Source organism: Centropristis striata, chromosome 4, assembly GCF_030273125.1.
Source record: "Centropristis striata isolate RG_2023a ecotype Rhode Island chromosome 4, C.striata_1.0, whole genome shotgun sequence".
Lineage (NCBI taxonomy): Eukaryota > Metazoa > Chordata > Actinopteri > Perciformes > Serranidae > Centropristis > Centropristis striata.
The window spans coordinates 13,267,211-13,282,561 of NC_081520.1; the positions used below are offsets into that span (position 1 = coordinate 13,267,211).

Genomic DNA, 15,351 nt, shown 5'->3' on the forward strand with positions numbered 1-15,351 from the left:
GTCAACCTTTTCTTGTAAAGTTACTGTGTTATCTGTCCAGTTTGTTGTTGATATGCAACCCCCGTACTGGGCTGCCTCATCTCCACCTCCTCGTTGTGGATAGTGACAGGTCTCAGCGGCTTCTCGCTTTATAACAAATCCACTACCAGCTTCTTTGCCTTCCTGACACTGAACTACAGACAGTTCTTGCACCAACTGTCAGTGCTCTTATACTGTATCCTCACTGTCATCATATTAGATTTTTTAAACCAAATGTTGTGGAGAAAGATTTTTGCATATCTGACCAAATGAAGCTCAATCACATTTAAAGTTTATTCGGCTGCTTGAATCTGAGTTCTAACTGATTTCAAATCTTTATGGCACTGGGACAAAACCTTGATGTCACATTCACAATGATACTATGTCAGCTAACCACATGACAGCAGCAGGAAACAGCAGTGATGGAGGAGTTTCACACTGTGAATAGATATTGTTGATCTGTGAAGAGCCAGACAATACTTCATGTATTTTACATATTTTTTCTCTGGCTTGCTGCTTGTTATTTTCCTTCCATATTGGTAAAATGCCACCAGTAGATGCAAATGTGAGTGTGGTTTACTTTTATGAGATGCATCAGTGAAGCCAGGATTTACTGGTTGTTGCAATGCTGTAGACTCATATAACTGCAGAACTTCTTGAGATGGCATATATCGAATAAAGTTGGAAGAGTAAAAAGGAAGGTGACAGAACAATCCCCTAGGCTACCACAGTGCCACTCTTCAGCTCACAGTGCATCACTAATGTGTAATTGTTTGGAGTCGGGCCATGTTTGACTCGAACTGGCTAAAACATATAGATGTTAAGTACATTAAGACCCTGGGAAAATCATTTCACATACCTGATTGTGTCATACAGTAAATGACTACTTAGGGCTAACTGTAGGTGGAAAAATATTCATACTGTGCAGGGACAGATTTAAAAGCCTGGAATTTACTCCTACGTATTAGAGCCCCATTGTTTAAATACGTAATAGATCTTTTTCACAGCAGACATTTTGACATGTCATTGAAGGAATAGCACAGGTATATTTAATAACTTTAATAATGGCTGCATTCCACTTAGAGAAGGTGCTGGTAATTTGCATGCCTGCTCTCTGGAAGAGATTACTGGGACTTAAAGGGAACATATCACATGCATTGGGTATAGTGTCTACCAACCTATAAACTGTGAAATATCTTTTTGTGGGCTGCTGAGACCAGAAAACACAGGTTCCAATAAGCCATTCAGATTTGGCTCCCCTTTCTGTCACTTGCAGGCTCATTGGAATATACCGCCCCCCATTGAGTATCTCCACCTACATGGCAGATATGGCTTTCTGACAGAAAAGACTTCTGCCAAATCTTTAGTAGAGGTATCATAAAGAGAGACAAAGTACATACAATGAAGAGGTGGTTGTGGATGAGTGGGTCAAACACAGGCCTTTAACCAGGAGACTAGGGTTTGTATCCTATAAATAGAACACATTTTAGACTTTGCTGTTTTTTGTTGTTTGTCTTTTCTAGCTCCAGTCCCAGTTAATAGTTTTAAGTACCAATATTACTTGGAAGTTTAGTAAAAGATCATATCTTGTGTTAAAATAGACTAAAGGCTTTGTGGAAGAAATATTTCTGGCAGAAAACTCTGAAGGCGTAACTTTATTCCCTGCTGACCAATCAGAGCAGTTGACATGTATGGTCATGAGAAAAAATATTAGACCACCCTTTTTTTCTTCAGCTGATATCTAGCCATTTCCCATGGTTTTCTTGGTAATAACCAAAATCATTATCAAGAACATCATGGAAAATGGCTAGATATCAGCTCTTAAATTAAACTCTTATGAGGTATTTTTGTTGTTATCATTATATTTTTCCAAACAAATTTACCTTTAGTAGTACCAGGCATTAAAATGAACAAGAAATTGAAGAAAAAAAGTGGTCTAATCATTTTTTCCATGACTGTATATTCAGACAGACAGTATGAGGAAAAATAATGTAGTTTTTTTTTTTTTTTACATTAAAGCATTTAAACATGTTTCAATAGAAACCCAAAGTACAAGAAGGAACCTAAAAAGGAGCATAATATTTTCCCTTTAATGAAACTGAGCCATTGTCCATGCTTGTTTGTTTACCTACTCTATTTCTCTCATTGATGTACATTAAGTTTACTAGATATATAGTTAATGTATAGTATACATTAAACATCAAATTCTCACATTTGACAAGGCGGAAACTTTTGAATGTTTGGCATTTGAAATATCAATCGAGTAGTTGTTGAAGCTTTAGTAGGTATATTAAGTACTAGTTTCAACTGAGCAAACAACATTAATATTCCAGGTTTTTTAATTATGTTTGTCATAATATTCTTCCTCCATGTGACAGATACTGGGTTCGGGGCAAGAGATGATGTGTGCTCCCTTTCACAGTTTGCGTACTGCCAAGCCGGCAGGCTGGCAGCTGATTATGCCACGACAGAAAAAATTAATTAAGTGGAAGTTGTCTGGCTTCTTAAACCTGCTCATTTGCATATCTCGACATGTTACATAACTGAGAGTTGGTGTTACTTACTTGCAAGTTTGATGTTTTACACCCAGGCCGTGTTCCAACAGGAGTCGCCAACGTCGGTTGCAAAAGAGGTCCGGTCCCATCTATCTCAATACAAAATGATACTACTTCTCACTTGATTTATTGCCTCAGAAAAAAATCTTGTGGCAAGATTATGGTTTCAATAGCTAGTTTTAAGTCTTCTTCAAGACAATATAATGTTAATTGTGTAAATAATGGTCCCATTTAGAAGAAAATAGATGATAAAGCAGGGTATGATTAGGGGCGTGGCTACCTTGTGATTGCGTTGACAGGTCACCAACACCTTGAGCTGTCAATCAGGATAGAAGCGAAGCAAAACAATGTATATCCATAGCGCTGTGTACATCTAATGTTTCATTTCATGAAAGTTTATTTGAACATTTTGTTCATTTAAAAATGTCTTGTTCAGCGATTGGTTGTATGAAAAGACACTCTAAGGATTGGCTGTTAAATTTTCCCGTTAAGTAATGTAAATTCTGTTGTAGCGATAACAGTTTATTTTGAAATACACCTGTTCTCGCACCTCCCCAGTCCAAATATGGTCTCCTAGTTTCAAAAGACAAAGATGGCGATGGGCGTAAATCTAGATGCCGACAGCTGTAACACTGAACTCAATGCTTCAAACAGGCAGTCCACAAGCGATGACTATATATACAGTCTATGTTTAAACGCCATTTTCTCATCTGATAAGTTATGTTAGTGTTTATTCATACCAGTGTTTTTGGCTTTGATCATCTTGGAGAAATTGTTTCCTTTCCTTTAATTTTGCCTTCCCCTGCATGCCAGTATTTCTACTTTCAGGAGACAACATTCAAGTGGTGCAAGTTTGGCTGCAGTCCACAGTCCATTACCAAGGCAATGGGATTTTCTCTTGTTTTGTTAGCAGCCAGATGCTGCAGCTACTCTCAGTTTAGTAACTATGCATCCTGTCAATCAAATGGCACTCTTAATGCCATTTGCATCCTGGAATACATACAGCAGATTGGATTCTTTTCTGATGTCTAGAAAAAAGGAGATTTTAAAGTTGAGGCCAAAAATAGAAGTAGTATTAAAATGTATCTTTCAAAACAAATATGCAATGAAGTCAGTCACATAGGGATATCGAGTAAAGCCACTGCCCACTGCATTAATCAGATAAGCATGCACTGGAATGATATATGATTGAGGTCAAATGAAAAATAAGCAGTTTATCTATCCCTCGGTGCCAAATGCCCACATGCTACCGAATCGTTTATCTGACTTAAATTGAGTGAAAGTCAGGACATACATAATTTCTTTCTTTTTGTTGACCTCTTTCTATTCCTTCTCCAAGATGTCAAGGTTTATGCTAATGACAGCTGAGAGCTGCCTCGGAGTTCATCAACAGTCCACAGGCATCAATACATCAGGAATGTGTAGTCACCACCATTATTCTTTATTTTTTCACCTTCCACTGACTGCATTGATTCCATTGACACAACTGTGCTTTGAAAGCCAAGTCTTAAAAACTGTATCACCAATGTATATTTTTAAAACACACTCCTCCTTTGTATATTTTGAAGAAAATGTTCAGAATTTCAAATAGGTTATGGTCTAAGTTATATCGATTTTGTACTGAAAACATATTTGAACAAACTTTATTTTGATGCTTTTCGGAGATTGTTTTCATAAGTGGGACCAAGTGTCCAAACACATCCAAAGAAATTGTATTCAGGTTCAAGACAAAAAACTATCAACTGCAAGGAACAGAATAATGTCTGCACACTGATGTAGCCTCCAGATAGTTTGTTTTCAAGTAATACGTTTTATTCCTGTTGGATCTTTTTCAGGCGTGAAAAAGCCCATTTCAGTGTGCAGACTTGAATTTTGAATAATGAATTGATAGATACTACAAATCACTGCAATCGGTGGAAACTTTTTATGTCGGAAAACTTTTCAGGAAATGCACCAAAAAGCAACCTGAATTGAAAACATTTTATCAAGCTATTTAACTCAGAGCAAGTCAGAAATATCCCCTCATCACTGTTTGAAAATTAAAAATTATAATAAAAATTAACAAATATGGAGTTGTCAGCCCAACAGCGACAATATGAAACATAAAGAAAAGTGAAAGACTTTTTGAATCATAAAATGCATTCATTTTGCTGCCTGTAGAAACAAGCTATGACCCCATTTATAACTGTCTGGGTAATCATGCTGCCATCTGTAGTCACGAAGACAATGAAGTCTGAATAAAAAACACAAAAGCCTTACAGTTAATATATTACGAAAATGGAAAAATAAACTCAACAGTGTGAGGTTAAATCGTTTCATTGTGAAGATAGAGTAAGTGGAGGATGATGCAAAACCTTGAAATAGGAAAATGCCATAGAAACTTTAGCAAATAAATCCTATTCATTTATTCATGGTCAAGGGTATCTCACCTGCAATGGGAGAATAAAGACCTGGTGATAAAAGCAAAGCAGGAGGCACTTCTGCGGAGCGTTATAGTGTTATGTTCAAGTAAATGCAGCAGTGGTAGGTCTCTTTTTGTGCTGACATTTTAATGATACGGTCATGCACCTGAATATCACTCACTAACCTCCTCCAACTCTAAATAAGATTACCAGGCTTGTCTGGAGATCCGCCTCTAAATCTGTGTTTTTGGGTTTTATTCCTGTCAGCAGTTCAAGGTGTCCTTACTTATTCTATATTCAGATACTTGGAAAAAAACACCTTGGGTGCCTTATAAATAAAACAGTAGGGCCTCAGTATGCTTTGTGATGCTTGTCACCAGGGATTTCCATGTCTCAGCTCTCAGCCCTGATGGTGTGCAGATATTTGGATTCTGATGAGTATATTTCCTTGGGTTCCTTGTATTTGTTGTGTACTTCCACATCACTCTTTTTGTTTTCAGGAGTTGGCAGAACATTTTGTTCCATCTGGCAGTCATGTCAAACATGCCAGAGTAAAAATTTGATCTTCACGGCCCATCATGCCACACATACCTTATTATTTCTTTGAGATTTCACAACATAGACAACAGCTTTCTCTCTGCTCACAAAGCTCTGGAGGACACATCCTCATATTGAAGAGATTTTCTTTAACGCTGGCGAATACGAATCTTAAAACAGTGGCAAAGGCATTTTTGGCCCTTGAATATTTGACACTTGTTTTATCGCTGCAGTGGTTGATGTATCCGCCTTCAGCCACGTATGCTTTTGAGATGTCCTTGAGCAGAATGCAGAACAGCTACCCGTTCACAACTTATGATGCATACAACTGTCAAGTTAACCCTGAAATATATAAGGGAAAGTCGCAAATGTTCTGCACCTTTTTTGATGTTTAAGCACAGTATTCCCACTATTTGTATTGCCTCCTATCAAGAGAATAAAAGTCTAATTAAAACATGTTTGTTGCAGTAGTTTAAATAAAACCCTGTTGGCCACATCTAATGATTGTTTTTCTTATCAATTGGAGCACAATATAAACAGTACCCAGGATGGATTCCTACAGGAGCCATCCATGCTGAAAAAATTCATCCACTCATTGTACTGAATGGAGCTGTGGTTATTGCCTTGCAGCTGAGGCTTTACAGTGATGTCTCCTCCTAAGTGAAATGTTGTTTTTGTAGTTCCTAATTGTGACTGCTGGTTACCCTGACACCTTTCAAATCCTTTAGCATTTGCTTAATTTATGACTCTACTTTTCTCTTTTTGTGGCAAAGCTGTTGTCCTGTGTATGACTTTGTGTGTGTGTGCAGGTGTGTGTGTGCATGTAATTCCTGATTATGTCAAGTGCATTTTTCTTACTGCAGCTGGGTCGTTTATCTTTGTAAACCACAATTCAGCACATGGTCAATATATGATTAAGTCATACAGGCAAGTATATTGATAGCATGTCTCTGCTTTCAGGCCACTGTGGGAAAACATTTGCAATCCTTGAAAGATTTCTAAGCAGCTCCGTTCCAAACACCAAGTGGCTCCTTGTTGTGGACGATGACACACTTATCAGGTAAATTTTCATGATCTAGAAATTGGTTTTCAATACAGTGCTCTGCCCTTTTTTCTCTACTGGGACACCATGTCTCATTCTTTAAATGGCATGCTTTCATTTTTCACAAAGTTTGAGTGACATTTATTCATACATTTTGTAACAGATTCTGTCTCACAGCCATGAAAAGGTTTGCAAAGTGAAAGAGAGAAACGCTTGGAATGAAGTCATTTTGGGAAAATGAGTTCCAGAGATATTACCTTCCTGTCGAACATCTAAAAAAGATCAGTATATAAATTCAAGTCCAGCTGGCTTCACTTTATATCTGTCAGGTTGCCCCTTCATGTGGAAGCTTCTGGATGTGTAATAGTGCCTGGGGGAGAGCAGTTATTTCAGCTCCTAAATGGACAGTTTCATATGTGTGTGTATAATGATGATGAGTGTGTGATGAGTTTGATCTGTGCTTCCTGTAGCCTCTCCAGACTGCACGACTTGCTGAGCTGTTACAACCCCTCTGAACCTGTGTGTCTAGGGGAGAGGTACGGCTATGGCCTGAGCCAAGGCGGCTACAGCTATATCACGGGCGGTGGAGGGTGAGTTTCACAGCTCAGATGCTCGGGGAATAATGATGAAAGATACAGACGCGGCAGTGGGACTATAAAATATGTAATGGAAAACCTGTAATCTGTAATTTACAGATAAGCATTTCAGTTCAGTTTAAGAGTGTGTTGCTCCCTTAAGGAAAATTGTGGTTTGCAGGCTGAATTACAGTAAAGATAGTCAATAAAAATATGGAATAAATCGCCGCAGAATGCAGTAAACAGACAGTCATCAGTTGATAAGACATGACAGGGAGTCAATGCTTAATATTTCATCATGCAAACTGCTATTGCAAGAAAACATATATCATAAAAATAACAATTCTATCAGATCCATATTTTGTTATTGCGTGCAAGAGAAAGTGGACAATAAGCAGAAGTTATACATCAGCTGTCAGTGCCGGAGGAAAGCTGTACAACAGATAAATCTTGAGCTGTGAGTGAGCTGTGTGAGAAACTCTATTTAGGGACACTTCAGTCACTGTGACACTTTACAGCACTGCGACTGCCATTTTTCTCAAAAGTGATATAGTCTAATAACTGTTTTGAGTGGCAATGAGCAGGTTTTTTTTGGCAGCCAGAGATTTGTTTTTTCATGTGTAATTGCGTCTCTTTTCAAAGAGATGTCACATCATTGTTGTGCTGAGCCGTTTCACAGAAAATCACATCTCCCTCTCAGCTTGATTTTTCAGTTTCACTCACTACTCTGTCGCCCTCTCACCGACTGCATTAAATAAGCACGCCGAACCATAAGATGACAGCTGAAAGACAAACGTATTATTTCATGGTCATTTCCAGTGTTTGCTTCATAACGTATCATTTACAGTGCAGCTAAATCAGCTGTGGTGTGTTACTATTTTAACATTTCTGATGTCTTTGTCACGCTGCAGTATGGTGTTCAGCCGGGAGGCAGTGGTCCGACTTCTGAACAGCGGGTGTAAGTGCTACAGTAATGACGCGCCAGATGACATGGTGCTGGGAATGTGCCTCAATGCCCTCGGACTTCCTGTCACACACTGTCCACTCTTCCACCAGGTTGTATTCACACTCTTATAATACTTTCTTTGTGTGTGTCTCTCTCTCTCTCTTTATTTGAACCTTTGATGGTGAGAGTTGTATGATGTTCTGTATTTGTGTAAATTATCATCCAAATATTTTTGGCTTGGTGATAAAAGATGAAAAAAATCTCTGCAGCACTGTTCAGTTAAAGGGGACATTTGTCAGTGAGATAGACAGCACCTTTAAACTGCAAAAAAGTCAGATTGAATCACAGGTTTTTAAATACTTGTCACCCAGAGACAGATAGAGACCTCTATCTTATTGGTAGTCGACAACACAACTATCCAATATTTGATATTCAGAGGCCCCGCACAGCCTCACAGGTGTTTTCAGTTTTCTGGCTGATTAGACTCTCTGCCTATGCCACGTTTAGTCATATCTTATATGTCTGTGCTTGTAATTCTGAGTCGGAGATATCAGGAATTTCTGACAGCTACGATACGTCCCATTTGGTCACAGAAGAAAAACTGGCAGTTATGTGAGGCTTTCTTATTCTCCCTTTTCTGCTGACATGATGTAAATGGAGCATCATGTCACATTCATGTCACATGGGATCAATGGGAAGGATGGGAAAGATTCCCGTGGGTATAACTTGCTATTATTCACACCATTGGACAACTCAAGACTGGTGCGGAATTGGTTTTGTGAAGGTTAAGAACACTGTGCAATGACATTATAGCAGTATGTCAATTAAGTATGAGTTTAATTACCTTACATGATGGATTGGAGTGGACATCCATATTTATTAACCTTTTCCGGCTGTATTGTTAAGTCTGATGTATCTGAGCTCTCAGAAAAGTCACAGCAGACATTTTGGCTTGTCAGCACAGGAACAGCACAAGTGTTGCTGATAACATTATCAAGGCTCCATTAACTTCATTTGAATAGAACATGGCTCGGTTCTATTCAAATGTCTCCGTACGGCATGACAGTGTGACAGAATGCCAGCGTTCACAATACCAGGACGCTGAAACTTAACACTAGGCTTGCCAGGATTTCACCACCCCCTACAAGTGCTGCAACACGTCTGTGAGACAGCCATGTGTAATTTCATGTTCACAAGCACATTAATAATGGATTTGTTAAATTAAGTTTCCAAGTTATGTGCAATTATGGTGAATAACTAAATATCACAGAGCATAGAGCAGGAAAAGCAACCTTATCTACAAGTATTTCCTGTGCCAAATTACAATCTTTATTCATTTTTAATGCACATTGAGTTATTTACTGCTGTGGCATGTCTCCCGTCTAAATGGACCAATTTGCTTTGCAATAAGAAAATACAACTAATATTAAACTTATAGCATGTTATATTGTTGCTTTCAAGTCCACCATGTTGTATTAGTTAACTCAATAGTTAACCGTCCTGCCATTCCAACCAGGGCTCTGGTGCGATCATATCCTATTCAGATGCTTTATAATCCAGTGTAAAATAAATCCATAATGATAAAATCCAACACTGAATTACTGAGATCTATCTTTCTGTGTTGAAAAGAGTCTATTTTGTTGTTAGCCATCAATGATGCCTCCTAATTGAATCTGTTGACCAACCAGAGGCTCTGTTCTCAAATGCATTGTGCAATAATTCTATCCTCCTTTCCTCTGATCAATAATGATAAGAAGAAGAAGAAGAAGAAGAATACATTGGTTTTACATAGCGCTTTTCTGAACACTCAAAGACACTTTACATAACAGAAAAAGTAAATAAAAAAAAATAAAAAAATAAAACAAATAATGACAGCACCCAAAATAGTATGTAGAATAGCTTTATTATTGTAAATAATATGAGGGTTTTTCATCGCACTTTTTGAGAATATTGTATTAACTTTATGGTAATAATGTATGATATGTATGTATGGTAATAACTTGTAGTTTTTACTTAAATAGGGTGATTTGCATTATAAAAACCCAAACAGTCTGTCAGACCATCCTGGTGGTTTAAGGGTTAAGCAGCTAAATGGAATTCAGCCATCATTAATTTTATGATTTATATCTGTGCTTTTCCTTTGACATCTCAAAATGTTTTCTGTGGAAAAAGTTGCAATTTATCCCACACAAACAAAACGGCAGAAGAGTAAGTGAGGTGTCAAAAAAAAAGCATAATCCATACAGCCTCACACATTGCTGGCTGGAGTGCTAATTAGCAGAGATAAGTGAAATTACCTGTGTGAGTGTGTGGGGGCTTTAATAAGACACAAACCAATACACTAATTTGACCCAAACTAAGAGTCACTGTGAGTCAGCAAATATAATCAGCAAACTCTTACAAAATAATCATTAATTTACTAAAAATCATTTAGAACATGATAGTTTCAGTTGGTTAGTTTTCAGTATGCAGTATACGTTTGAACATAAACTTACACTTTCACGCCTTCACTCTTGCTCTCTGCAGCACTTGCACGCAGTCTCTTGTGGCTGCTTCCAAATATAAATTACTGTACTTAATCTTACCTTTCAGGCGCGCCCAGAGGACTATGCCAGAGACTTCTTAGCTCACCAGGTGCCCATCTCTTTCCATAAACACTGGAACATCGACCCCATTGCTGTTTTCAACAAATGGCTTAAGGATGACTTGAGGGCAAAAGCTTCAGATGGACTTAATAAGAGTGCTAAAACAGAGTTATAATCATTTTAAGCACACAACTAGCCTGATGAGTGTGTATGTATGTCCAGCGTGTGTGTGTGTGTGTGTGTGTGTGTGTGTGTGTGTGTGTGTGTGTGTGTGTGTGTGTGTGTGTGTGTGTGTGTGTGTGTGTGTGTGTGTGTGTGTGTGTGTGTGTGTGTGTGTGTGTGTGTGTGTGTGTGTGTGTGTGTGTGTGTGTGTGTGTGTGTGTGTGTGTGTGTGTGTGTGTGTGTGTGTGTGTGTGTGTGTGTGTGTGTGTGTGTGTGTGTGTGTGTGTGTGTGTGTGTGAGTATTATGGAGTCATGGAACTGAAATATTGTCCTTCACAGATGTAAATGTTTTTGTATTGTTGATGTTGAACTGTTATTAAGAGGGACCATGCGAGTGTGTGTCCATGACTTAATCTGTGAGTGTCTTCATGACTGAGCTGCATGTTGAGGTTACTGTTATTTTGGACGTATGGATATAATGTGTGTATATTTATATCATATGAATAATCTGAACCTTACAGAGGACGGTCTTCTTCTGTGGGAGATACTGTATCTTTTAAAAAGTATCACTAATGCTGTACAATGTGCTCTATTTTGACATAAAATTATAAATATTTGAGAATGTTTTGCTTTTCTATTGCTTTTCTCTGAGGTCTATTATAGGATTTAGTTGCCACCAGTAATGTATAAATGATGAAGTTGTTTAAGGTTAATTGAGGCTGGGACTGAGATGGTGAAAGACAGACTGTTTAGTGGAGCTAAAAGGCATTAAAGCTCTCTAAAGCATACTGAAGGTTTGTAATTACTCCCAAAATGTACCCAACATGTAGTCTTTAAAAGGGTCCAACTGCTGCTCCAGCAGATAAGCGTCTTACCTTTACTTTAGACTCCCCTAAACAACCTCATTACATTTTTGGCCAAGACCATCTGTTTCTCAAGGCTCTCTGTGACCTCAGTCAGAGGAACAAAAAAGGAGCATAATTTCATAGACATACTTTCTTGTAAAACATTAGCTGATATCCAGAGGTAGGAGGTATTAATGAGTTTCATCAACATCCATACCCATTTTTCATTTTCCCTTTTTTTCTCACAGCATTAACTGTCTCAGATAATTAATTGGCAGAACCAATGATTTGCTGACCATTGTTAAAGGTCTTTCAAAGACCTTGAGCTTCGGTTGAAGAATTAAACCATTCTCCTGGCTGTTTGCCATCTTAAAAATTAATACGCAGCTGTAATGCTTTATTCTTTAAAAAAAAATGAATGAAGGGAGGAAGCGGCTGCTGCCTCATAGTCAAGCAAAAGCTTTAGAAAACCTGGGGATTATGAAAGGCTTTATAAATTAGACTGAACTAATGAAATTTTGAAATGTTAATATGAGAAATTTCATTACTGTCAGTCTGAAAGGCAGGCACACTGTAATACAGAAGCTATTCCTCCACTCATAGACTCTGTCAGTATCATGGTGCTAAATTTACACTGTCCTAATAGCACAGTAGGCCGGCTCGAGTTCATGAAAAGTCTATTAGCCTTGGGCATTTGAAGCAGTGTAATAAGTCAAGCAGACATCTCCTCACACACCTATGAATTGTAACCTATTTGCAGGAAACAAGTTAAATTCCAAGTGGGACTCACCCACACATGGAGCGATGAGTGGTGGTAAGACAGTACTCTGCACTAAGGGAAATCCTCTGCATAATTCTAAGTGGGTCTACACAACATGCTTGCTCCGCCAATATTTCTAGCGTGTCAGCAACAACATCCCAGTCGGGTTAGACTTTGTCTGGTGTAAAAATGTTATGCTTTAATCCTTGTCCAAGACAGTGAAACAGGATGATGAGTGTAGCACTATTTTCCTCCACAAGAGATTCTTTATTTCCTGTTCAGCTTTTTTAGAAATACTGAGGTTATGCACTCCTCTCGCTCAGAAGAAAATTGAACATATACAAAAAGAAAAAAAAAATCTTTTTGGAATTTTAAACTTCTTGATCATGTTTTCTGATGATTTTATTTCCATTGCTCAAAGGTCTAAATGCCATTTCAAAGCATCTTAACACTGCCAGGCATGAAACTCTTCAGGGGAAATACTGAATTCTTTATTTTTATTTTGTTGGCCCTGAAGAAATCATGCTTAAAAAAACACTATGTGTAACTTTGAAGCGTAAACTCTCCTGCAGAGGTTTTCCAATTTTCACAGAAATACATGACTCCAGTTTCCTCAGCAGTCGGAGCACTACAGTCTACTGAGTGACGTCCTCACCCTGTTTTAAACATCAGCTGTGCAGCTACACTATGAATGTGGCTTTGATGATCATTTTAGTCACTGAAGGGATTTTGCATCATGTGCTTCGAAAAACACCACAGATGCCTACCTAATTCTAGTCAATTGTGCTGTGCAATATTTCTCTGTGACTGTTTCGTAAATATGTTTTTTGCCTTTTGTCCCCTTTTGTATCATAATAATTCACACATTCCATCCAGTTAGGGTTTTGCAATTTATTTATTTGTTGCTTATGATAAAAGATGATGAAAGATGTATGAAAATCAGTCAAATTGTTGAGAATTGTAAAATCTCTGTAAGGCTTAACTTAACAATATACATCCTATGGTGTTCATTTTAAGGCGTTGATTCACTCAATTTGAAAAATATATCCTTCCACTTATTTCTAGGTTTAATGCAGTTTCAGTTTTGTTTGATGAGGAGATAGATAGATAGATAGATAGATAGATAGATAGATAGATAGATAGATAGATAGATAGATAGATAGATAGAATTCAGGTATCCAGTAGCAGATTATACAGTAGCCACAATGAGAATGAACAATACAATTGTCAGACAAAATAGACAAATAATGAAAGTCAAATAAAATGGAAGAACAAAATTAAGTGTATCTGTCTCAAAGCAATAGTTTCCATGACAACTGTGAAAATAAGTTTTGTAATTGTGAGTTTGCCCTTTAGGATGGCTACTTCGCAACAATTTACCTTTATTCCTTTATACCTTAGAAGTAAGGCTGGGTGATGAAAACCATAATGATAATTAGCTCGGTAATTTTCCTTGATAGAGGTATAAAATGTTCATTTTAACTAAACCACTTATACACCAGGAGAGGGGACGCTAATGCACTTTGAACGCCGTTTGCCTCCCGCCTTTAAATGGACGAAGAAGACGAACGGTCTGTAATGTCGCCGCCAGAGTGGGACAGACCGGCTTGATGTTGGAGCAGAAACATGACAGGAATAGTTAAAGTGCACATAAGCAAAATGAGCGATGGTTAACTTATGCTTATGGTTAACTACATCAATAAGCTGAGATATAACAGTAACCCGGACAGGCCTGCCCGGGATTTTCACAACCAGCGAGGCCGGGAAGAGAGAGCATGAGTCGGCAGAACGACAATGAACCCCCTGTGATTGCTTTTCCTACTGCCTGCTGCACCGAAGAGGGAGCTCACACAGAAAAAAGGTTATACCCATTTTTAGGTAAGCCACTCATAAACTACTCTGTCCAGACTTTCAGGATATTAAAATAAAATAAAATCATAATCCGTGTTTGGTAACATCCAAGTTCAGGTGTAAGGTTAAGGTTAGTGACAGCAGGAGAGGGAAACAGTCAGTCCATAGCAATAACCCTCAATATAATTTATTTGTTCTTGTAATGTACAATTAAATTGTAAGTGTATGTTAATGATTTAATTGTTTTGAATCCACCTTGGATTTGTGCAATGCACCTCCAGTATGTTTGGAAGGTGTTCCACAATCGACTGTTTGGTTTAATTAAATTTCACTCAGGAGCAAAAAAAAAACAGCTGTTTAACTTTTTTTTTTTTTTAAACAATAATTTATCATTTATTGTAGTAATTAGCAATGATGGCTAATATGAACATTTTTAACCTGGTAAGATTTTGGCCATATCGCCCAGTTCTATTTTGAAAGAAAATGAATTACAAATGAAATGTATAAAAAGTTAAGATTCATATTTAAATGTCTCACATTTGTAAGTAAAGATTTAAATTCACATGGCCCTGATTAATATTCACATAGCTTTATTTAAATAAAGGCTTATGTAAGCCGTGGAGAGTCCTGGCTGGAGAGCACTTGGAAGATTTTCAATCTTCAGCTGGGGCTGTTTGAACATGAGTGCGTTTTCCTCAGAGGATTCACTGTGACCAGCAGGGCCTCCAAAATGGAGCAGATGAGAAGAGCTGCCGCAGTCAGTGCCATCTCAAATCTCTGTCACAGCCGCTCAGCTATGCTTTTATCATCACTCACTGATCTCACTTGTTGCCAATCTGTTTTCCATCCCTTCAGGGGAACAACAGTGACTGCAAAGATCTTTTTAGCAAAACAATTATAAGACATGAGCCACAGAAACGTAATTCTCCCCAGTTACAGTAAGTGATCTCATTAAAATGACGCCTGGTGAGCCAAATACTGTACAATAAAATGATAAAATCTCTGTTTGAGCATTTTAGCCTTGCTAACAACATGGCTCTGTAGGGACGGCAATTGTTGGTCTGTTGTTTCAC

The 15,351-nt window shown here is 37.9% G+C and overlaps 1 protein-coding gene across 2 annotated transcripts in view; it reads left to right on the plus strand.

The window, feature by feature from the left end:
- Nucleotides 1-11,446, plus strand: part of b3glcta (beta 3-glucosyltransferase a) — a 71,975-nt gene extending 60,529 nt beyond the window's left edge. For both annotated transcript variants that reach the window (XM_059330727.1, XM_059330726.1), the window contains exons 12-15: nucleotides 6,473-6,572; nucleotides 7,025-7,144; nucleotides 8,041-8,185; nucleotides 10,668-11,446. In XM_059330727.1, coding sequence (XP_059186710.1) covers nucleotides 6,473-6,572; nucleotides 7,025-7,144; nucleotides 8,041-8,185; nucleotides 10,668-10,835 — 533 coding nt within the window. In that variant the 3' untranslated portion in view covers nucleotides 10,836-11,446. The remainder of the gene's footprint in view (nucleotides 1-6,472; nucleotides 6,573-7,024; nucleotides 7,145-8,040; nucleotides 8,186-10,667) is intronic.
- The last annotated feature ends 3,905 nt before the right edge of the window (nucleotides 11,447-15,351 follow it).